At 43.4% G+C, this 25263-nt stretch overlaps 1 protein-coding gene across 2 annotated transcripts in view; it reads right to left on the reverse strand.

Annotated features, from left to right (window-relative positions):
• Nucleotides 1-349: 349 nt before the first annotated feature.
• Nucleotides 350-25263, reverse strand: part of LOC121607285 (netrin receptor UNC5C-like) — a 182393-nt gene continuing 157479 nt past the window's right edge. For both annotated transcript variants that reach the window (XM_041938018.1, XM_041938017.1), the window contains 10 exons: nucleotides 24199-24390; nucleotides 19457-19674; nucleotides 17839-17974; nucleotides 16992-17079; nucleotides 14075-14243; nucleotides 11328-11561; nucleotides 9474-9623; nucleotides 8893-9057; nucleotides 6665-6843; nucleotides 350-4286 (listed from right to left, as the gene is read on the reverse strand). In XM_041938018.1, coding sequence (XP_041793952.1) covers nucleotides 4124-4286; nucleotides 6665-6843; nucleotides 8893-9057; nucleotides 9474-9623; nucleotides 11328-11561; nucleotides 14075-14243; nucleotides 16992-17079; nucleotides 17839-17974; nucleotides 19457-19674; nucleotides 24199-24390 — 1694 coding nt within the window. In that variant the 3' untranslated portion in view covers nucleotides 350-4123. The remainder of the gene's footprint in view (nucleotides 4287-6664; nucleotides 6844-8892; nucleotides 9058-9473; nucleotides 9624-11327; nucleotides 11562-14074; nucleotides 14244-16991; nucleotides 17080-17838; nucleotides 17975-19456; nucleotides 19675-24198; nucleotides 24391-25263) is intronic.

A 25263-nucleotide genomic window follows, 5' to 3' on the forward strand; every position in this document is an offset into this window, starting at 1 on the left:
TAAAAAAAAAAACGCGGCATGCCTCATTACAACCCACCTGTGCTGCTTTGCACACAGCATGTTAAACAGTGACACCACAAGGATATACTGATTCAATTTCATCCCCTTCAAGGTACTTTATCCAAACACTTATTGAGTCTGAATCCTGTAAATAGGAATTTCACATGAAAAAAAGGTGGAAAATCAAAGTATTGCAAACCAAATGTGTGTATATATGCATTGTCCACAGATTGCCTTTCTTACCCATGACAGTACAAGCTGTTACAGTGCAACATGTGCGTCATTTAAGTGTAAAACCTTTTCCTGTAAGAACAAGCAACCAAGTGCATCACACATTTTCAGCGTTGCTTATAAATATAATTTATTAATTGTCTTAAAAATTCTTTCTTACACTTTGTACAGAAAACAATTAGAGGAGATAGAGAGGCGAGCATTCAGCAAGATTGAGCAAGATTCATGAAGCGTGCCAGAATTAGCTAAAATGGACCAACACTACCCCACACTAATCAAAATCAAATCACCCCTGATAGTAAAATAAAAATGCACTTACAAGCACAGCTCTAGTTATAGACTTCTATCATGATAACCAATGCCAAGTTTGCATAGTAGACACCGCTTTTACAAAAAAGGAAAGAAACTTAAATAAAAAAAAACTTGAAACATACAAACTAGTATCTAACTGTACTGCTCTTTTTATATTCTCAAATTTGCCAAATATAGCTGACAGTACACAACTGTACATACTGTGGGTAGAAAATATTTGTACATACTTTGATATCTTAACACTACTTTCTCTATTTTCACATCACTAAGGTTCACCTTCCGGAGGCCTGCATTTGCTCTCCTCGTATGAAAACGGCCCTTTTCGGTCTACTCCACGAACAAACGCTCTGTCCTGCTGGCAAACCGTAGACTTAGAACGCGGCCACGGATCAAACGTCGGGCGGCCGATTGTTTCCTTGCACGCCTTCCAGCGGTCAACGTTTGATCATGTATTCTGCACTCGAGTTAATAAGAGATGTGGATGATCACGTTGTATGAAAGAGACGTCGCCATGACCTTTGGGTTCATATTTTGTTCTGAAACAAACTGAATTCATGACTTGATGTTTTAGGCTTTTATCCTCAAAATTCAAACGCTCCGCTTGGACTTCCTCACGTCTGACATCAGCAGTCACATTTGAAACACACACGAAACATCCACTCCGTCATTTAGCCGCACACCTCTCCTCATTTGTTTAATAAGGCTGTCCAAAATTAAAACGCACATCTTTCTGAGGCCTCTACGTCCAACTCGCCTGGCCTCGCGTCGATACAAGAGGTCGGATTTCTAAGTGGCGTGTTTCTGACCGACTGAACAAAGAAAGAAAAATCGATGTGAAAAATCAATGTCTCAAGGTTTCCTCCTATGTGGACGACCACAAGATGAAATCTGTCATGAAGAGGCAAAAATCTGACCTTTTGTGTTAACTCAGCCTTTGTTTGTCAGCCCGCTTGGTTTTCTCTACAACATCCTCCTCAGTATCTCCTCTACATATCTGATGTTCAGTTTCATATGGCGTCTCTCCATAGTTCAGAGCAGAAATATCTCCAGGTATTTTACATGTATTTCCTGTGAACTGAATGTTCATGTTGTCCCTTAAATGGTGAACAGAGTTCTTGTCCCCAGGGGCGTCTATAAACTTCTCAAAAGCCACTAAAAATAAGGCTGTTTGTCTTTCCTCAAACCTCTTTCATCAGACGCTGTTGACCTGAGTCAGTGCATACATTTGAAAGCCTGCCTTGGTTCACGCTGTTGTTCTGCAAAACACAAATATATTACACTTCATTTTACATAACCCCCTTCAGGTGGCGTCTTGATTCTTAGCTCTAAATCGCAACCGCTTCAACAAGTACACCATGAGTTGGAATGTTAGTTGCAGATAGAGGATTGTTTTCGATAAAGGGCAACTAACTGATATGTTACAGATTTTATCCCACCCCCTAAAAACATTAAAATGGAAAAAAAAAAAATGTTAATGCAAAAAACACAAGAATGACCACCGAACGAAAATATTATGCTAATATAAGGTCATTAGAAGGAACATGATAATCATGTATTTACACGTCTCAGACAATGAAAAAAGAAAAAGAAAAATGTAAATGCTGTTATTCTTCAGCAGCCGCTGGATGGTGCTAGTGACCAGCAAAGTCATGATCACAAATGAAATCACATGTGGCCAGATGGCAGATAACACAACTGACATCCTTTGATGATGATGGGACACCGAAAATATGAAAGACATACATATACACACACACATATATATATATATATGTGTGTGTGTGTGTGTGTGTGTGTGTGTGTGTGTGTGTGTGTGTATATATATATATATGTAGGCTATATATATATTTTAGTAAATAAAAATATGATTGATAAAATCTGTATACTGGGTACATTTAGCAGTAATGAATGATATCAGCTGTATTTAATTCACTATCACATAATACTATAGTACTCTGTATATTACTGTATTTAAAAACACTTGTCACTTCTAGTTCATCCCTTTTTTTGCTCCCTCTCTCCTTTCTCGGGCGTTGGACCCTGTCCAGAAACAAGCCCCCTCAGCCAATCAGAGAGGCTCTCGGCTCTGAGGTTGTGGTTAACCGAACGTCGTGGCCACGTCTCCAAACAGCTCCTCTCCGGGGAGGAGCAAAGCATTGCTGCAGATAGCATTGTGAACATGTGATTTTAGTAGCTCGGAGATCAACGTCTCGATGCTTTGAGCGTGTTGTGAAACTCCGATAAAAGCAGGTTTGTTTCTGCTGTTTGCAAAAGTTGTTTTCCTGAACAAGTGCCGACGCCTTTAAAACAAACATATTAGTATACTGTACTGCTGAGGCGATACTGTGCATGAGAATGAAGAGCTGACGGTCTGCATCGCTGCCTTGTTTATCTGTTTATCATAAGTGCAATCTTAAATATACCTCAAAACAGACAATTTCACAAGTCTGTCACAACAATACGCTACTAAAAATGGCAAACAAAAAACAAGTCTTTCCTTAAATCCATCAATCATCTTTGGATCGGCTTCTCTAAGAAAAGTAACACAAGTTAAAGGCAAGTGGAAGCTGCCTTTGACTTCCTGCGATCTGGGTGATTTAACGCCGTCGCGCGTTTTGGAGGAAAGCCACAAGCTCGACGCCTAGCGCAAATTCAAACACCGCTCGTGACGTGAGCCGAACCTGTTGTCTCGGGCTTGTTTCTGGTCGGGGTCCTTGATTGACGGTCACTGCGTAGCAAACTCTGTTAGCAGGAAATGATCCACACATATGGACAGCAGGATACATAGAGCGTTCCCTAGGAAACGATATAAAGACAACAAACTGTACTGGCAAACACGTACAGCCAAGGCTCGCGGGAGAAGAGCGGGATCACATCCTCACCCCCTCCCCCCACCCCATCATTATCTGTTCTCCATCCTGTTCTTACAGATGATCACCTGCCGCTTCTCCCATCATTTCATATTGACGTCCTCCCTCCCTTTCGTAATCAGTTTAGCTTCTCTGTGTTTACTCTTGTCTTAGCGAAGGGTCTTGTCTCCGACTCGCTCTCTCACTTTTTCCTCACCCCTCCCCCTCTTAATCAGTTTAACTTTATGATTCTGTTCCATTCCTATAGAGGTTTTCAAGGTCGCTACCTCTGTTGCTTTGCTTTTCTCTGTCTGCTTCTCTTTGTTCTGTATAAACTAACAGCAAGAGAACAACTAGTGTTACACTAGACAAGGTCTTTTTTTTTTTTTTTTTAGGCATGTGTATGTTTTCTTTGCTCCTGATAGACTCTGTTTGTGTTTTAGGTCGGGTTATCTCTCCGCCGGTCACGAACGACACTGCAACGTTGCTCAAATAAACACACAAAGATACACACATAGTTCCAGCGCCGGCTCGAGCGCCTCCCGTTCTGTCTGTTTGCACGTTGGCATGATTACCCTGGTTTTTAACCGGTGCCCTATCACCATGGCCACAAGTTTTCCTTTTGCTCGCATCTGATTTGCTCATTGCCCTCGCTGCAGCGTCAACCGTAGAGAATTCGCGTGTAATCGTCTCCAGAGTTCTGCCATTGTCACGACGACCGTGCCGCTCGGTCAGTGTTCTGCTGACATGGAGGCGAAGTTGCTGTCGTGGCGACCCATCTCTTCCAGCACGGCCGCCAGTTCATTTAGGTCTCCATCAGGGAAGTGCTGGGCCTCCCAGAGATCCAGGATCACACCTGTCGGACTGGACTTGGTGGCGAAGTAGTTCAGGTACCTGGAAAAATGGCGAGGGACAAAGTGTTTGGTAAATATTTTGCAACAGAAAAGTTTTAATTCTGAAGTACTTTTGGAAAGTCAAATTGGAAGGAAAGAAAAGACCAGAGTGTGCACATCCTAATGCATCCGAAAATTAGTCTGGAAAGAATGAAACAGGAACCATTTCTACCTTCCCACACTGCAGAGCAACGGTGACAAATGATCCCTTTTTATCGCTTATTAAATCTTTACAAGTTAAATGAGATGAATTTTTACCTGGCGTGAATGATCTCTGCCTAAAATCTTGATTAAACTACACACAGGAACACACGGAATAAGGACGACCTATAAAGAAACATCCTCCATTAAGTCCTGAATAGCACGTTATATAAAATGTAATGAGCGAAGGACAAGTGAAACGAATCGGGCGAATCCGTTTTAGGATATCTGCCAGCATGTATGTTCAATTCAAACTGTTTCACACAAATAAGGAAAATAAATGCTTTTAGAAATTGCGTCAGGGCACGAAAATGTGCCGAAGAGTCCTCAGGGAGAGTTTTGGTTTTGATAGTACTAAAGCTGCCGAGAGTCAAGAGCACAATGGTTGCAGTGGAGAAGTCTGACGCTGAGCCATCTGTGACAAAGATCCCAGTGCTGCTTTAGTGGAAAAGCCATCAGATTTGAGTCCCATGGGGATAAAAATGAGACTTTCTGTTCCTCTGTAAATCCTGTGATTGTACTGTTGGCAGACTGTGTTACTGTTTAAATACAAGCAGAGACGTGTGCATCACTCCGCCGCTCCTCTCTGGCTGTCTCTACACCTGCACTTTCTCCTCTTTCCTCGTCTTTTTTCCTCCTCACTCAAAACATCTAATAAGCTATTTTCATTACTTTCTTTGTCACTTTCAGGCTGAGCCTCCATCTGTCTGCAGTGTGTGATAAGGGGTGTCCTGCTGTTACCTGAACTCAATAGCTGATGTTCTTTTCTCAGGACAACAGATCAAAATGTTCACATTTAACTGTTTGAATGTGTACAGTGCGCACGGCTCAGGTTTCACTCTTTATACATCCGCGAGTGTGGAAGTTAAATGAGGAGAGGCGGCTGTGACGGCAACGCATGAGTCACACTTTGAAGTCAAACAGATGTGACGCTGCAGTTACAGGAGCAGAGAGGGCGGAGGGTGGCGTTTCCATGTTGGGCCATTTTATCATGCTCCCTTTGAAGAGTGGCTTTTAGTGGAAATGTGGAAGCAAACAACAATTTGGCAAGCTGTCCATTTTTCACCCACAGATCGGGAATATTTGGTGCCCACATTAACAGACTGCATCATGAGCTGGCTGCCTGCTGGGACAACGAGGTACACTTGTGCCCAATTATCCTCTCAATATCTGCTTTTGCTCCAGTAGCTGCTGGTAAATGAACCGCGGGCTGATTCATCGAGTCACACATCTGGGGATAGAGATACTAAGGCTGCTGCTACCTGTGAGTCAGATGCAAATAGGCAGTCGCATCTTTACTATTCAGGTGCACGGGAGTCCAGCAGTAGTGCGTTATACTCAAACTCTGCAGGGATGCATGTTCATAATAATGGCATGTGTCGAAACTGAGCGACGAGACCTGTTAGCTGATGGACTTTCTATAGGAGAAGACCAGCAATCACATACCTGATGGGTGTTCTAAGAAAGGCAGAGCTAAATACAAGTCTGTACAGCCACCAAGACGATCAGTTAAACCACTTACAGGTGGTCTGGGATGCATGTGACCACATATCTTTTGTAGAGCAACTGCTAATGCGTCCTGATGCGTCCCAGACAAGGACGTAACACGAACACAGCTCATCAATGGATGTGGTGGTTGCTCGAAAAGAGTGAAGAGGAGAACTGCGTGCGTGATTGGAGAGCAAGCTCCTTTTTCATCTCGTCCTGTTAGCATAGCCCGTGCATTCATGTCAGTTCTTGACACATTTTTGTTTTCTTGGCTAGCTGTTAGCCTGCGTGAAACAAACCCAGCAACACGTAGTGACTGCGACGTAGGCGGTAACGATATCTGAACACACGCGTGATAGACACAGGCGGGAACGGCGTCGTGTCTCAGCTGTCCACTTGTGATCGTGACACATGTTCACGCCAGGTGTTAACAGGATTTTAGTCCAAAGGAGACAAAACAAGTAATAGACTAAGAGTAAGAACAAGCTGATTTCAAGCCGCATTTGAATTCACCGAAGTTTGTCTTCTGTTGTTGAAGTGGTGAGACAGGCCACCTTGATGAGCTGCCATCCTCTCTGGGAAGAGTTGTTTTTCTAACTAAATGATGTTCCAAAACAAGAAAAACGCCTAAGGGATGCATACAGGGAATAAATGATAAAAACTGTGTGTGTGTGTGTGTGTGTGTGTCACCTGTCAAGGTTGAGTTTGTGGGCCAGCATCCTCCAGTCATTGCCTCTGGTCTGTGGTGCATCTAGACTGCCACACAGCTTCTGTCTGATGGATAAAGGAATGCGGAAGGCATTAGGCCCCACTAAGGTTGTGATATTACTGGCAGGGTCCATCAGGGACGTGTCTATGCACTGGACCTCCTAGAGAGACGGAAAGAAACTGGTCAGTTGTTTAATTCATTGAGAACTTAGGTTTAGGCACAGTATAACTTCTGCAGCAGAGACATGGGAGAACAGGGAGGGACTGAAGGAAAATATAGTAGAAAGCCTTAAAAGTAAAATGTGGATCATAATGTGCATCCATGTGGCAAAGCTAAATCCACCATATTTCCATCCCAAACACGTCACCATCTCGGCCCCTCTGGCAAAGACCCTGCTCGTCTCTCTGCTGCTCGCCTTCGTTGCGACCAGGTTACCGTCGCGTCTCCTAATTAATACGAGGGTGAACCTAACGCAAAGATCTGCTCCCCGGCAGTCTCTCTCTCTCTCCTCTCGCTGTCGATCTCTGTCTCCTTCTAAACCTTCATCCCATTAATCTGCCACTCCTGGGCTGAAAGGAGGCAGCGCTCTAATGAATGTGGCATGGCAGAGGGAAACAACAACTGCCACTGTTGATGTGAGCGATTACTATTTACTGTGTCTACTTAGCCCCAATTTACAGCAGAAAGCTCTCTGCTGCTGGAGATTGAATGATTGATGCAAAGGGACGTCTCAGTTTCTCTGTTGAAATAATAAATGCTTTGAACCTGCTTTACTTTGCATTGTTCAGGACACTGCGGGCTGGTCGAGGCTCTGCAGCTTTTTATTTAACACATACGCAAAGAGACTCGCTGAATATCGCTGTAGCTACTCGGCTCTAATTACCGCACTTACCAAACATCACATGTGATCACAGTAATTATTGTTTAGAAGAGTAGGTATGGTCTATTTGAAATGGATCGCAACTGATCACTTAACAAAATATCTAATGTTGTGACAAAACTGTCATTGCCCAAACACAAGTGCTAATTTTTACTTTGTACTTGTTGCACAGCCGCGGCTCTGCCTCCTCTTAAAGGCTGTTTGTTTTGTTTTTAATTGGCAGAGGGCATAATGAGTAAGTATTAGGAGTTTAGTTAAGGAGAAATGCGGCATGGGACATTTCTACTGTTCTTTTTTTTCTTTTTTTTCTTCAGTGTGTGATTTTGCATCGCTGACAGTTTAATAGCTGCATGAGAAAAGACACAAATGCAAATGATCACAACTTCCTTAACTGGATCTACGCTTTACAGGACATAAGACGCGTAACTTTTCTGACCCCATTAGTTAGAAAACATGAGCGAAAATGTACCTATGAGTCACAATTGTGGATATATTTGAAATCAGTACCGGCTGCTTCTCAGGTCAAAAGTCTAAAAGGCTACTCGTCTGCATTTGTAAACAGAAACGTCAGCTTTGGGTTGGAGGACAATGTGCACCCTTGTGTCCTACTATTTGCCAATATCAAGTTATCACAGATATATCAAGCACATATCAGTATCTGTGTACATGTCAGCTGATTAATCAGCAGAACAGAAATGCTGGAAAGTATGTTTGAGAAAGTTTAGACGCTGTGTTACATAATCATAGCTGCCACGTAAGAGATGTATGTGTAACCGTCCCGGCCGCTGCAACTGTTCCTCTGTGTGTCCCGAGAAAACATCCATCCATCTTTGTCAACCTATCTGGTTAAACAAGGGTTAAAAAAAATTTCAACGCTCCCATCCGTGAACACCGCGAGAGAATTCAAAGCAGCGACGTTCCAAAAGAACCGCCTGACCTCCAACCAAAACTGTTCACCCACCCACACTCACATTCAGTGACTTTGTGGTTACATGGCCTAGAAAAATCAAAGACAAGTTATTCCTCTCGTGTTATGTGACCTCTAGCCCCAGCATGAATGATTGAACAGAGCCACAGAACCATAGCAGGAACCCTGGCTGTCTGACAGGTAGATAAAAACTTGGTGACTTTAGGACCTTTAGTGTGGGGATGGAGACGCTAGCAGGAGAAACCCCTCCCTGTGTAGGTTCGTCTCTGTTTCATATGTATTGTTTTGTCCCTCGGCAACCTGTTGAGGTCAGCGCCAGTTAAAGTTGCCGTCCGCGGTTTTCTCAGCCAATAACAAACAAACGGTGTGTCAGCTTTGCATGTACACTCGTGCAAACTCGCCTCTTCCAGCGTGTTGCTGAGCTGGAAGATCTGTCCCTCGCCCTCCACCTGCCGCACACACAGTTTGCAGCTGATGTCCGTGGTGGCCGAGCTCAGCCTCTCCAGGGTGAAGGTGCAGTGAAGAGTTCTCTGACTGCCACTCCACACCTGGTAGAATGGGATCTCCTGGAAAAAGCACGAATAACAAGCATGTTTTCAGGCAGGTAACCTGACGGGTCAAAGAGTCTCCCAACTGTGCTGCTCTGATTCTGCAAAATTATGAATGGCTGCACCCTTTAAAACAAGGAGTTTGTTGTTAATATTCAACTCTTGCAAACACTTGAGGTACATAAGGAGTTGTGCACTTTTTTTAAGTAATTTTAGCTTTACGCACAAAACGACGACCAACACTGAGCCATGCTGCTACTCTGGCAAAAATGTACATTCACACAAAGTCTTGCCATAATTTATCCCTTTATTTCAGCCAAATATAAGCAGAGCTACATCAGTACATATACTTTATATATTGTATATGTAGTACATTGTACTGGTACCTTGTGAAAATGGCTTTCAGTGCACGTGCATGCGTATATCCCTCTCACCTGATACTTGGCGATGAGTTTGCTCTTCCAGTGTGTGTGTGGCACGTCGTGGATTGACAGTCTCAGGTTGTGTGTGCTGTCTTTAAAGTTCAGAGTCTTTGGCTCATCCAGAAGCTTCCCTCCCATCTGGGTCTCCATCTGAAGAACCTCCTACACAAAGCCCCCGCCCCACAAAAAAAAACAAGAAACAACTGCTTCAAACTTCCTGCTCATGTTTGCGTTTTCTTAATCTGGCTCATTTATTTTTCATACAGCATCAGAGACTGTAGTAAGCCTTTAATTTATCTTGCATTATTACTGGAGACAATGCCTTGAAGTACGCAGCACCATGAAACACTTGAAACACACAGACGTTTTCATTGAGATATCATCACAAATCTCAGTGGCTGTATTCCCTGGATTTGAGCAAAGCTTGGCTCTGCTAACTCGGCTGCACTGAAGAGAGACATTAAGACGCTCAATAAACCCCTTGATTAATAATGCACCACCAGTCAAAGTACTGCTGTTGTGAGATGTGGGAAATGAAGCATATCTTTAATGTAAGACAGTAAAATTAAATTACTTCTATTGACTCTAGCAGATGACCTCAATGCATCACTATTACTTGAGCAAAATAATACAGAGAATTCTGATTATTTCAGATTTTGCAGTCACCACTTTTTCTTGTGTCTTTATAGTTCAAAGGCTTCTGCAACTACAACCTCACTCAAGCAGGAGTGAAAAGCTGATGCGCTGCGCTTAACGTGCAACAAAAAAAATCAGCTAAGGTAGAACTGAAACTGTCCATTTGATGTCTTTGTCCATTTTGTGAACCAAAGGAAGCAGCACATTTTACTTTGCTGTGCTGCAGTTAATAATAATACATCGCACACACGGTCCAGTGGGGATTTTCGCTCATCCCTTTCGAATCGACTTCTGTATACCAACCAAGCCCACACTGAGAGAGCGCTGAGAAAGTATCTGTGCCCTACAGACACTCTCCGGCATGCTTAACGGAAAACGCACATATCGATAGCATCAACGTATTTGCAGGCTCTTGAACTGTACACATGCACTTGAAAGAAGAAATTAACACAAACACACACAAACACAGTTATTTTCTGATAGAGGAATAAGTTAAGAATATGACTTTTAATGCCTCCTACAACCTTCTCAAAATAATCAATTCCTCCCTCCCATCATCTTCCTACGCGGCAGCTCGACTGTAGATAAACAGCAGAGACTTCCTTTTGAAACGCCAACCGATCAATTACACTACACAACGTCTCCATCATTAAAAAGTCCACCTCTGAACTGTGTTTTCAAGCTACAATTGCTTGTTTGAAATGCTAAAAATGAGTGTGCGCACTGTTTGTGTGAGCGTGTGCCACACTGACACTTGACTTATCATCGCATGCATAAATTACCAATGTTAATCCTCCGTATCAGATGGTCCCCCCAGTGCTCTGAATTTGTTTAAATTCTAAAGCGTCGTTACTCTGACATTGCTTGACCCTGTTTTGTTTACCGCTCCTCAGCTCATTTCCAAAAGACTAGAGGTGAAAAAACTTCTATTTATGACTCTAGACAATCACTTCTGTTCAGGCTATAATATAGTTTATTTCAAATGCAAATTACCAGGGAGCACTTTAAGCATGGGCGGTCCAAGAGAGAAAAAATATCCCTCACAGGACTAAAGAGCACAACAAAGCACTCAGCCTAAAATATCACACACCTCTTCTTTACCTTCGCTGTTATACAAGTTTGCCCATTAGGGAGACGCATCCTGTGCATTACATGTCAATTGCATGCGTACTTGTGTGCACATATAGGTTAGCTCAGTGAAAGCAGCTGTGCAAAGTTTCAGAACTTTACCTTAAGTGCATCCTGTGTGTCGTCCAGACAATAGACCCTGATGTGATAATCCAAAGTTGTGCAGGAGACGGGTCCAAAAACAGCCAGTTTGAGCCTCTTGGCGGCTGCCTTGCAGATTGACTGGCCCACCAGGCAGTAAGTCCCCAGTGTCTCTGTTAAGATGTGACATGCCTCCGAGTCCATCTGCACATAGCAGGGGGTGGTGAAGTTTTCCTCCCCTACTATAACCACATCCTGCAGGAAACACACACACACAAAGTCACACACATTGAGGCTTTTAGGGCGTCATGCTGGATCTATGACGGCTGGCTGCGACGGGCATTTTGGAAGTTCTCAAATACTGTCGCTGAGTTTAGCTTGTGAGCCGTTACTCATCCCAACTGAAGGGAGATCCAGGGCTTTATTCAAGACAGACTAACTTCAAAAACAGCTCTTTATTTTCAATTACAGCTGGTCTCTAAGTATATATCAGCACATATTAGGAAGCAACCTGCTTGTCTTTTGATTTAGTAGGCAGTTGGCAAAGAAAACTCAACATTTCCTTCGTGTATTTCACATTAAAAGCCCAACCAGGGGTTCAGGGGCATAACTCTCTCCCTATCCTGGAAGGCTTTTATTGTGGAACACCTACATGAAACAATGTCAGTATAGAAAGAAAGAAACCGTGTGTGAAGGCAGTATTTCTGTTCAAACAACACACTCTGAGTAGAACTATGTTCTTGTGCTCTTGGAGAAACAGTGGAAATAGAGATTATTCTGAATTTACAAAGTGAGCCACAGTCCACAGTAATTCTGTTCTTTTTTTTCCCCCCCTTTATTTGGGAACAGCTTTTATTTGTTCGAACAGACTGCTTTTAGTGAGACCCAGGCATTATTTGAATACTGGCTTTATTTACGGGCATTAAGCCGCATTCTGTTAACATAACACAACCGGACCTGCATTTGGAGCCATTTCCACTAATGCAAACAACCCCTGAAAAAGCAGGTTGATGCATTCCTCTGTCGCTATAAACAGGTCTTTTTCAATGCGATGCCGGTACTGATGCCTGCAGAGCTGACCGTATAGAAATCCCTCCTAAGCAACAGAAAGCCCAGCTGTAAATGTGAAGTTTGAATCATTTTGGCTTGTGGATCTTCTTTAAAAAAGTCAATAAGCAGCCTGTGACTCCTCTTTGTTAGTCTGGTGATTCATCTTAGAAAAACCAGTTACTGGATTTTTGATTCACCACATTGTGGATTCTTTTGTTCGCGTTGAAGCACCGAATTGAAATGTAAAAGCACGTCTTGTTAAACGCCGGACTTCTGAAAGTAAATCAAGGTGTCCATTAGGAGAATGATAGCGCTTGTTCAGAGCTGTCGTCTGTGACGTGCGTCCAGCCCTGCTGTGATTATGCGCTGGCTGCTGCTCATATCATTTCCACAGCTCTCTGTCGCCCGCCTGAGTTACGGTAAATTCATACGGCTCTTTGGGTTGAGGGCGGATTGCGCATTCTCACTGTGCTCTTCTCTTGTCAGAGTCGAATCTTCAATTAGTCGCGTGCGTGCCCACTGGGAGTAATTGCGTGTGCGCGTCTGTCGACGCAAGCGCGCACATGCTTGATGTAAATATTGAGTTTCGAATCGGGGTTCATGTGGAGCTGTGTTCCTGCACATGAGCGAGCCAAATCAATACAAAGAGGTAGGAAAGCAATATGGTATGAATCTGTTATTACTGGTAATCACAACCGTGGCTGCTCCCCCCTGATGTGAGGGGAATTCAATTACCTTCCTCTCCCTGTTTTGGGGAAAACTTTCTGATGGGAAATGGATGTTCTACTGCAATAAGAGAAAAACAAATCGACTTCCTGATGAAATTCCACTTTTCATTTTTCTCATCTTTACCCACTCTGCACCCAACCCCTTCTGTCTCACTCTCTCTCTGCTACACGCACACTCACACTCACACAAACACACACACGCACGCGCACACACACAATCTTATGCATGGCTAATTGTGCAGAGACATTGTGTTGAGCTGTGATAAGCAGCCGAAGACAGCATACGGGGGCCTTGTAGACACAGTGATGCTGCGAGACAGCCTTATCACCCACACCCACACACAAGGATACGCACACGCACACACACACGCAGAAACAGAAGCACACGCATACATACGCAGTCACACACACACAAAAGCAGATTGCTGAGGTAGAGACTTCACGCTGAGAGACATGGGAGGAGGGAGAGAAGGGTGGAAAAAAACGGAGGGATAGAAACATAAGAAGAAAGATGAGAGGAGAGGAGGACGGCAGGAGCATAACAAATTGCTTCTGATAGGAGTCTTCAACCCCCTGCTTGTCTACTTGCCTGTAGGCACTTTATGTTTACCGAATTTTCTCTCCTTCTCTTTCTTTACCTTCCTCACTGCGTGTGTGTGTGTGTGTTGCAGGCTTTTCTTCTTGGCGCACACGAAGATGGATGTGTGAACATGTGTATATATGCTGTGTGAGTCATAGGGTGTCATGACTGTGTATTGATAATTGGGCGGTGGCTGTGGGAAGGCGCATGACTTCTACATGTTCGGATTATTTTGCGGCCGCATGTGCACATGTTCCATCCGGATGCATCCCTATATTTATGTTTAGCGCTATTTGTCGGCGACAAACTGGCAGTTATTTTCTCTGGAGGATAAAACAAAAAAATGTCAAAAGTTGCACATTATAGCTCTGTGAAAGCGGTGCACACAAGGCACGGTGTCACACACTCACCTCCCACTCTCCCATGGCCAGTTGGTTCTTCAGCTGGATGAGCCAGTCTTCCTGGACGTTGTCAGCACAGTGGTGGATGGTGAGGATCACTGGTCTGGTCAGCAGGGCTCCTGGAGGTCCACAACTCACCACCGGGCTCAGCACTGTCTGGATGTCCTCTACCGGGGGTCTGGAAAAGACAGATAACACAGAGGTGAAGTGATTCTTTAGAAAAGGACGACAGGAGGGCTGCATCGCTGGCTACCAGTTAGTGTGAGCATCAACAGCAGGAGGCCGTATCGATTTCACTTCTGGTCTGTGCAACTTTTTCATAATGTTCACATTTGGAAACACTCGGCCTGCATGATGGAGGAGACAGCTGGACAGTCAGGTTGGAGTAAGACAGACCAGCTCAGAGTAGATGAGAAAATCAGAGAACAAAAGAGATCAGAGCAGAGCAGCGCAGATTCAATCAGAGGATGATTAGTGGAGTCAGCAGGGCTTCAGCTGGGCCTCAGCCGGAGTCAGTAGCTCACAGCTCATGGGCGGAAAATAAATGGCTGCTGGTCACAAGGCTCTCCTGCCTTTTACCATAAATGTAAGCACCGGAACCTCGAGCACTTGCTAACTAATGTGTGTTACAGTGCAGCTGCATAATACGCTAAAGGCACATGTACTGTGAATAAATGTGATATTATACATATTGAACTCCATCAGTATTGATTATTTATGAGTCTTCTTTCATTATTCAATTGAGAGGTAAAACTGCATTCTGAAACAGCAATTAAATATGAAAACACACATGGAAATGTGTTCTGTGTTCTCCTGTGTAATCCATTACCCAGTCATTTCCTTCCCTCCTGTGGCCGAAGATATTTATCGGCTTGGGAAGAGTCCATATGGACAGAGGAGAGGGGTCAAAAATTTTAAAGTGTTTTTTTTATTCCCGGCCCACGTTGTGTCAGGGGGGGCACTAATCCTTAGCAGTGTTATCGATTCAGCTGCTGCAGCTCATTATTGACTCATGAAGGGTTCACATGAGTAGGAGAAGCTAAAAGAAAAAAACAATATGAGATTCAAACTGTTAATAGCACCCTTTGACTGACTGTTGACTGAATGTTATTTATCTTTTATCACAGAAACACAGCAAAAAGTTGGATATGTTGAAAAACAGACACGTGAGAGTTAGATCTTAATGAGTTACACCAAATGATTCTGGCTTGCCAAGTGTTACTGAGGGAAGTCAATGTAGCCATGTGATTTTTGCTTGCAAGCTATTGACTGAGACGTAGACAGAGGACAGAGAAGAGGTTGGACTCTTGGAAATACAGTAGCACTCTGCAGGAGGTTTAATTCTTATCGACTGCTATCGATCGGGGGGAAGAGAAGGAGAGAACGCATTGAACCGAACTGTAACAAGCGTCCTAAAGCTTGGGTCTCGTAGCGGCTTTGAAGAGCTTGTTCACCCAAATTATTAAAGAACATATTTCCTCACTATTTTCGCTTTTATCTGCCACATTTTTGATTTGCTTGCCGTCACTCAACCCAAAGTGTATTCCAAATTTAGTTTGTAGTGCTCACAGCATTGAAGAGTTACATTTACAATACAAAGTGTGTCCTTCCAGAAACAGTGTCCTTGATAAGGTGGATAGTGCACAAGCTGTTTTACTGGACCCACTTTCTTCCAAAGAAATAGCCCAGAAATGTCTGATACATATATCTGAAAACCCCAAAAAAACAAAGCTATGTGCATTGCTTAACACCACTACAGTTAGGCGAGAAAGTGTTTGGCTCTAAGTATGAATCTCATATCCACCTGTCGCTATGAACAGTTGATTATGGGGGAAAAACAGGAACGACGGACACACAGAGAAACAACAACTTTAAGGTACTTTAAAGATGATTGGAAGGCAGAGCATCATCAGGATACATACTGACTCTGCCCAATGAAATCATATCTTTATCTCTTAAATATTAACAGCACGGCAAACAAATTTATATCCAATGCGATTAGCACGCACATGTAGAAACGTGTGAGTGCAGGTTTTTGAGTTTTGCCATACTGTATGTACACTGTGGCACAGATCGCTTTCAAATCTCTCTTCAAAAGAGTGCCGCCAATGTCCCACATTTGCATCAAGGAAGTTCTTCACAAAACAGCTGTGATATAGAAATTTCCTCCCTTGTCTCTCATGTGCCACAGAGAGCTTTACCTCACGCATGCACAGCGTTTGGGAGTAAAAGATTATAGCACATGTAACAGGATTACAATAATCCCAGAAATAACCACTAATCTGTTAGTTACTGTGGAAACAGTGATCTCTTTGCATATGCTGTCAAAAGCTCAGTGTTTGCTTTCTGGATCTATAACGTGGCATGAGCGGAAATAAAATGTGCTGGCTGCAAACATTAGTTTCACACATCTTAGAATAATGGGTGTTACGAGCTCTAGATTTGGGTAATAGCACGGATTCCACAATTTGGAACACTGGTTAACTTTGCAAATTATGTGGATTACTGTGCAGATTATAATGTTAAGTAGATAATAATTAATGTGTAAAATATTCTGTTATAATCTCCTCAACTCTGCTACTTGGGAATTTTAATTCTGGCACTAATATAGGAAATCTGTAGTATTAACTGACCTCTGCTGAATGAATCACCAAAAGAAGGTGTGCATAGATACACTATAAATAAAAATGACTCATCCATTGCTGTGCATCCTAAACTCATGTCTCACTATCAAAGTCTCCCCACGCAACCATACAAACAGGTCTGAGAAGCAGCTGCCCAGGAGAAAGACGGAGAAGTGCAGACAAAGAAAAACAAAGAGACAAAAAGAACAGAGAGGGAGAAGCAGAGGTGAAGAGAGAAACGGGGACAACAGGGAACAACACACAGAGAGAGAAAAAACAGAGTAAAGAGAGACAAAACTTACCTCAAGCTGTCCTTCCTGTGCACCGTCACATACATCTCATACACCCTACCCTGAGGAACAGCACCCGCCGGAACCAACAAGCTCACGCCTGCAGGAGGGAGGACAGGGGAGGCAGGATGGATGGAGGCAGAAATGAGGAGTTTCGTCGCTGGATTTATTAATTTCACCATGCACAGCTGAATTATTGAATGTGCAACCCATTATCAGTTTGTCATTATGATTAATAATTGAATAATCACTTTTTTAAGGCAGCCCATGTTCAAAAATTATCTTAAATATATCATCAAGCGAATTGTGCTGCAATGTTTTATAGCTTCTGAGAGCTGCTTCCTATCAGCAGGTTGCATTATTCATTGTTTTTGCCTGCCCACTGCTTTTAAATCCAAACACAAGTCTGCTGAAAGTTTTTTTTTCTTTTAAAACTAGGCAGCTGGAGACCATCCCAAGGCTGTTTTTTGTGGTATTTTGACTGTGCAGCAGTGGCAAGATACACATACTTTATGTGGTTTTTAATGCAATATAATGGCATGTTAATACTTAACATTGTTCAAATCTATGATACTGTTTAATCAGTGTTAACTCTGATGACATTCTTGTAGTTTATAGCATTTAAGGTAATGTTCTAATTTAAAAAATAAAGTTATTCAATCTTTTTTTTTTAAATTACACGAAAAGCCTGTGTGATCAACCCAATATGGAGGAAGCTATGCAGTATATGTGTGTTCAGACAGAAAGTATCCTAGAAATCACAGCTAGCCATCATCATTAATCATCATCATCATCATCATCATCATCATCGTCGTCATCATCTAACGATTAGCTGTTAAGCATATGTAAGAAAGTTTACCAGAGTTGGGCACAATGAGGTGTCCCCCCTGGTTGTTGAAGGATCCGTGAGCGGTACAGGAAGGGTCCCGTGTTCGAGCCAAGCTCTGGTTGCGAAGGTTCATGGTGTCGCTGTTATCCAGCAGAGACTGAGTTACCTAGCAAGCAAAAGGGATAATAATAATAGGAAAGTTAGAATTACCAGGGCTGTTCAGCATGGACTGGACGGCTGAAGGTAATCAATGGAAAATAAAACACACTGACTGAATGGACGACTGAATGCCTCGTTTGGCTGAGCAAGGCAGCTATTGATGCATTCACCTTAGAAATCACACTTTTACATTAAAGCTACTGCTCCTCCATAACATAACAAGGATATGAATTGATGTATAACGTTCATGGCAAACAATGTGAAAAATCCTTGGGAATATAATATAAATGTATAGTAACGGTACAATATGGAGGATTAAAAACTCTTCTATAAGTTTTCTTTTAAGAAGTTACTTAGAGCGAGCCCTGAAGTTTCTGCAGCACTGGTCTCGAGGGTTTTCGCTGTCATGTTAGTGTGCTGAGTTCCTTCTGACCCATTGTGTACCTGTTCCCTTTTGCACACAAGCGTGCTGCACCCATTCTGAAAGCAGTGAATGTATGTATATGTGGAAAATGGTTTGAAGGACAAACTTCCTCAAAAAGAGCTGATGTCAAGTACCATAACAATTTCTTCTAATGAAACCAAAAGTTCACGGAGGTCCAGAGAAGTTTCACTGTGCAAGGCCAATCTCTGGTTTTATGGGTCATTGTACTTTTAGTTTTGACTGATGGCTGATTCCCTTTTCCACTGGAACAAGATGGCTTAATTTTTATCCTTATGATTTCATGGTAAGCATTAACTAAAATGCAGGGAAGGTCCGCATCTGCCTGGAAGCGCTGCCATAGGGCTGAGCTGGCGGTCTGTGAGAGGAGGGCGGTTTTACTGTAGACCTATGAAACCACCTTAGGGTAAGTAGTAAAATATGACCTGCTTTGCATTTCCTTGTCGAAATGTCCACTGTGAGATGCAAAATAGGGACTTAACATTCATCAGTTTGCTCCTACATCACACAAAGCTGACAAGACCTAGCTTCAATGCGTCTCAAAAACAGACATCCGACGAGAAACACAAACAAAAAAAGATGCTCAAATTAGCGAGGAGAGGTCAGTCATTAGACATGGCGAAGGTTCAGAAGGTCACCGTTAAAAAATGCCCGTTATAACAGAACAAATCATCAGAAGTTGATCTGTAGAGCTCAGCGACAGGGAGTTAAGCTCTCGTACTGCCTCAGGACAGGTGCCGCGATGAAACCAAGTGGTTTCATCTGTGTTTGTGACAACTGACTCTGGCATGCATGCCATGTATTTGACAGAGCAGAGGGAGGAAACTGGGGCACTGAAGCCGCATGTATACTAATGGTGTTTGGTTTTGTATTTATGTGACTGGGAATACAGTAGCTGCTGTGAGTTTCTGCAGCGTGACCTCCCTTCAGGAGAAAATATTGCAAAATCCGACTGTGCTCATGCGGAATATTATACAGCACAAGCGAAATCGTTAAAGAGAATGAAAGACACCGACATTAGAGCGAATGATGCGTTCATTATATTACCTTAGGAGACAGCTTGGATGTGAAGTCTCCTCCGAGGTCATCCTGCGGTGTTACCAGACCAGATGAGTTGTAGACTTTGATCTTCAGGTTGGGGAGAGGATCCAGGAGAGGAGAGTTGGTCATTGGGATTTTATCTGAAACATCGTGGAGGGCATACACCGGTCCACGATACATGGCAGCTGCATTTGTCAAGTCAGGAGGAGCTGTCAGTAGATCAGCTAGAGGGAGGATGTGAAAGCGAGAGAGAGAGAGAGAGAGAGGAGGAAAATTAATGTGAGAAAATACAACATGAATAGCTCCAGTCAAGTTTCCAGGATTTTTACAGCAGAGGGAGGTCAGAGAAAATGATGTCTGACACAGAGAGAAAAAATGCATCCTTAACAGTATACACTGCAGAACATGTGGGCTGTAATGTGGGACAAATGCTGGGAACCTGGAGATCAGCGAGCAGGAATAAGGGGAGTAAGACGAGAGCAGGCAAGGCTGCTGATAAGGTATCAGTGTCTCTATGATACATTGCAGTGCACAGGGGCATGACCTGGATCAAGGGCTAGTCATGACTGCTGCACCCACCCACCCACCCACCCACACACACACACACACACACACACACACACACACACACACACACACACACACACACACACACACACACAAACTCAGTGGTTTCAAAGCTGACCTCACTTTATAGTGTATAATAACAGAACAGCAGAGCTCCATGCCATCCTTTAAGCTCTTCAAAACGTTGTCAGCGACTCTGGCTTCACCCACACAATCAAAGAAGCTGTCACACTTTAAACACATCACTGTCTATTTTTAAAATGCTCACTGTGTCCCGCTTCAAATCTGACTGACAAAACCTGCTGCGCACATTTACCACTAAATATAATGATGTTAATTGACACTGACAATTGTTAAGACTGATCTCTTGGGGCTCAGTCACTTGGAACTCATCCTGTTATATTGTATGTACGCTGTTCTAAAATGCACAGAAATATAGCAGTTTATTTAGAATAGAATAGGCGAGATAATATGCAATGTGCAACACTGAAGCAAACCTTAAAGCCAGTTGGCAACCCAATGTCAGCCTCGTCAATCCACATTTTTCAAGCAAGCTTAAAGCAAGACTGTTGCTAAACAGCGGCCACTGTGGCCACAAGTGGTAATTACAGGACAATGATGCTGAGATTCTCTTGAGTCACACGCTGAAAGACATCATGTTTATCCGTGGCATGCTGAAATGTAGTGTAACAGAATTCAAAGCCATAAAGTCAGCAGCTGTTTAAAGTTTGCCACAGTAAGCGGCTGCTCACACCACATCAAGTGAGCCTGTGGCAGCGAAACCCCATTTACAAATGTGTTATTTCTTCTGACTCAATTTACAGCCTTGCTTTAAACAAAACCAAGTTATCTAATAAATAATTTCGAAGCTCTGAATGGGATCGCTAATTGAAAGAAAACAAAACTCTCCCCAGCGCTGGGCTGGATGTGATTTGATTGATTCTACCAGTTACTGTGTGTGTGCAGCAGATGTTTTACGCTGTGCTTTCTCCACTCGTCACAGCTGATGCTAATGCTGGAATCTTGACACCTTTCATGTACTGCAAGTAAACACTCAAGTGCCCCACTTAAAACACACACGCACACACACACACACACACACACACACACACACACACACACACACACACACACAAATACCAGCGCTGACGTAAATAAAAACACATCTGCAAAGCAAAACACAAAAGCACCCACACATGGTTTCTCGCATACCAATAACACACACAAAACAGACACTCCACAAACAGCATGTGGGGATTACATGATGTCAGTGGGGCCGGACAGGTAAATCTCTCTGAGATTACCTTCTGCGCTCATCATGGGGGGTAGGTGCAAGCCAGGGGCAACTGCAGGAACATGATGATTGCTAATAAGTACAGTATGCTAATGCATGTGCATTTAATATTCAAGCGCTGTTTACAGTGTGTTGATTTTCATTTGAAGATTCAACTGCAACCTTCTACCTCCATTTTTTTGACACACGAACAACCTTCCTGAAGCAAACAATGCGGTGGGTGTGATGAGATACTTCCTACACACACTGCAGCCGCTAAAAACCTTCTGCAGTGAAATTATTAGCAATGTTCTAACAACAATGAATTGACTTCAGTTCGTTCTATCGGCCAGAATGGTAGCCTCACTTCCTTCTCGGTAATTGGAAAGATGCTGCAGCCAAGTGCTACTGATTGCAAAAACAATAATGCATTTGGCAATATCAACAAACATTAACTCCTGCATAGGATTTACTTTACCCAAGCGAATCAAGCGAATGTGCTCCAGCCGAACCCTGTAATGCAACAAGCTCAGTCACTCGTGTAGCTCGCTTTGCAGCTTTTCAGGTTTACGCAATTTAGTCAAATAGCAGAAAAACACCAACGTGTACTGTACACTTACATAAACAACTCCTTCACATCAGAAAATCCAACAAATATCCAAGATTTTGAATTGGGATTAGGATCACAGGAAGGTCAGTTACCTCCTAAGAACAAATTCCACATTTGTTCGCACCAGGCTCTATTTTTGGGGGCGCAGAGCCTGAAATCCTGTCATTCCCTTCACAAGCCCATCCATTTTAATTTTAAAATCCCTCATTATCACCCCCCCCCGACCACCAACCACACACACACAGAGACACACACACATCTGTCACCTATCACTCTCTTCCCCTCTCTATCACCAGGCTGTTTACCCTTAAAGCCAGCGGGTATTCCTGCCAAATCATCCCTGCTGAAATTTAATTAACAACGAACGGAAAGCCACAGAGCGACAGAGAGAGAGAGATGGAGAGAGAGAGAGAGAGAGAGAGAGAGAGAGAGAGAGAGAGAGAGAGAGGGCAGGGGGTGTGGGGGAGAGAGAAAGTCAGAGAGAGAGGGACATAATTCTTCATTAATAGTAATCGGAGATGGTCCCTCAGCACAGAGTGACAAGCATCCTAATGCTTTCCTGATAAAATGTCACCCAATCTACACTCATGCAAAGGCATTCACCCTGCGCACACACACACACACACACACACACACACACACACACACACACACACACACACACACACACACACACACACACACACACACACACACACACACACACACACACACACACACACACAATTATTTTAGTTTGCTGCTTACCCATTTGCATCCTTTCTGACCTCACTTTCCTGTTTTTACTGTAAACCATGATGTGAATATCAATCGTCCACCCACTGCTGACCACAGATCACATACAGCAAGCTAGCATCCTGCTAAAGGTGTGTCAAGGTGTAACCCCCCCTTGCTAATGTGCAATTCCATGCTGGCCAAATGGAGACTATCAGGTGCTATTTATCAAGCATGACGAGTACCAGCATGAGCAATGCTTTTGTCATCAACTATTTTAATTCAGTAGCACCCAATCTAAATCTGTGGGAGTGCACGGCTGCTCGCATATGTGCCTACGTGGATGCATTTCTGAGATTTCAAGGTGACTGTTTTTTACCACCTACCACCACTCTTATAGGAAGTTCATGGCACCCAGTGACTGATACCTGATTCATCCACATTCTCTGTCCAATCCTGACATTTCCAGCAAGCTGGATCAAATGCACGCACGCTGGTGTGCAAGCGTGTGGTTGTTTCCCGAAGATGGCGAGAGAGGAAGAAACAACAGACATGCAGACAGAGGAGAGTTGAAGATGGCTCCACTTTAACAGGAAGACAAACAGGGAGGGAGCGTCCGTTGTGGTAGGAGTCACCGCGACGGGACAGACAGAGACAGGATGGAGGAGACGGAGATGAGGAGAGGAGGATGCAGATAAACAGGAATGTGATTGACCTGAATGTGCTGATGGAGAAGGGAGAGAAAGAAAGAGTGAGACGGAGGAGGAGAATGACAGAGAGAGACTCCTTGATGGAGGAGAGTGGTCGCCGGTGGAGACAGAGACGAATTCGGACCAGCAGAGATTTACTGGCCGGGAGAGAGGAACTAAATGGTAGCATCAAAGCCTCAAAGCAGACAGACCAGGTACCATCACTCCAAAGAGCCACGGTCACATTTGTTATTCTGCATCCTGTATCTATCCATCTATCCAGCTACCTGTGTGTCTATCATTCTGCTCAATAAGCAAGAGGAACATTAAATTTGTAGAGTGGAAAAAAAGTCCCCCTCAACAGCCACTATTCCAGCAGCCTGAGTGTTCTGTGAGTCCTGGGGTTGCTGTTTTGTGGCAGACTGTACTCTGACCTTCCTGCAGGTCCTCCATGAAGCGTCTAGAAGGCCATTCAGGACCTGAAGCACATGAACTCCTGAATGACAATCCCTGTATCTCAATGCCATAGTCCATGATAAAACAGCGCAGGAGGAGTGAAAACTGTAACTGAGTTGTTTTTTTTACACTTTTTTTATATTTTATTTGATCCTGAGCTCATTCTGAAAAAAAGTATTGTGTTCAATTATGTTTACAAAGATCACTGCACCTAAATATTTTTAAAAGTTAAGAACTTAAAATGCTGCCTTTTACTTGATTTTGTGCATTCTATGCAAACTGCTTTCACCTTTATTTTGTATTCACCTGTTTTCAGCAGAAGTAATCTTGCATTTCCTCCCCAACACCCCCTGAAATTCAGCCCTTTAAATCAAGTGTCAGTGCTTCTCCTTGAGGACGATTATACAGTTCTCGTCTGTTTTCCTGTAACGTTCCTTACCTGATCTGGCAGTTTTGATGTTAACAGACTGGAAGCCCCCATTTAGCGCCGAGGTGTCGATGATGTCCGAGTCAAAGTCACGGTGCGTCTTGCGGTACACAAAGAGCGCCACGATGACGGAGATGACCAGGCACATAATGACTGCGATGACGATGCCCACGTACAGCGCCACATCATCTGTACTCGGAGCAGCTGGAGGGGACACAGAGAAAAAGAAAGACACGATCATAGATATTATTAGGCATGAAGCGAGGCCGTCCAAAAGATCTGCTTAAGAGGAAATGTGTGTCAGAGACAACGAGCAGCAATAAACAGCTACAACAATGATAATTCCTAAGGAACATCAGGGCAGTGGCAGATAATAAAGCAGTTTTTTTAGGTAGGAGAAGAACTGTGCAGCAGGCTTCAAATGAAATGAACATGGCTCTCTGTCATTCTTAATTTGTGTTGGACAATTTCACTTTTACCTCAGAGCGGCGATCAGACTCAAAGGACAATCTCTATAGGTTCCATTTCAAATGAAACTTTCAAATAGCCCTCCAGCTTGTGCAATATGACAATTTGCCTAGACAGGTAGAGAGAGACACCTTTCATAAAAAAATAAAAGAACGGCACCAACTCTTAAAACTTAATAAGGCTGTTAATTATTTTACAAGGGTCCTAACATGCTTTTTCCAATCTGGCTGAGGCGTTAACGGTGCTGCAGTGGGAACAACGGTGGAACTGTCAGTCATGATCCACATTTTAAAGCAGAGGAAGGGACTAGGAACATTTTAACAGAGGGGTGATGGGGATGGTTAAAGGCATGAGCCACAATGAAGAAGTGAGGACAGGAGGAGTGCAGGGGGAGGGATGCTGAGGAAGTGATAGGGGGGAAAGCCAATCAGCGGAGAGAGAAAAGAGAGGAAAAGAGGAGACAGATCTGCGAATAAGCTGAGAGGAGGGGAGAGGGGGAAGTGAAATGGAGAGAATAGAAGAAAAAAAGAGAGAAGTAGGAAGTGGGAAAGATGAGAGGAAGGGCACAATGAGCAAGGAGAGGAGAGGAGACAGAGGAAAGAGGTGATA

This window comes from Chelmon rostratus, chromosome 5 (assembly GCF_017976325.1).
Source record: "Chelmon rostratus isolate fCheRos1 chromosome 5, fCheRos1.pri, whole genome shotgun sequence".
NCBI classification, from domain to species: domain Eukaryota; kingdom Metazoa; phylum Chordata; class Actinopteri; order Chaetodontiformes; family Chaetodontidae; genus Chelmon; species Chelmon rostratus.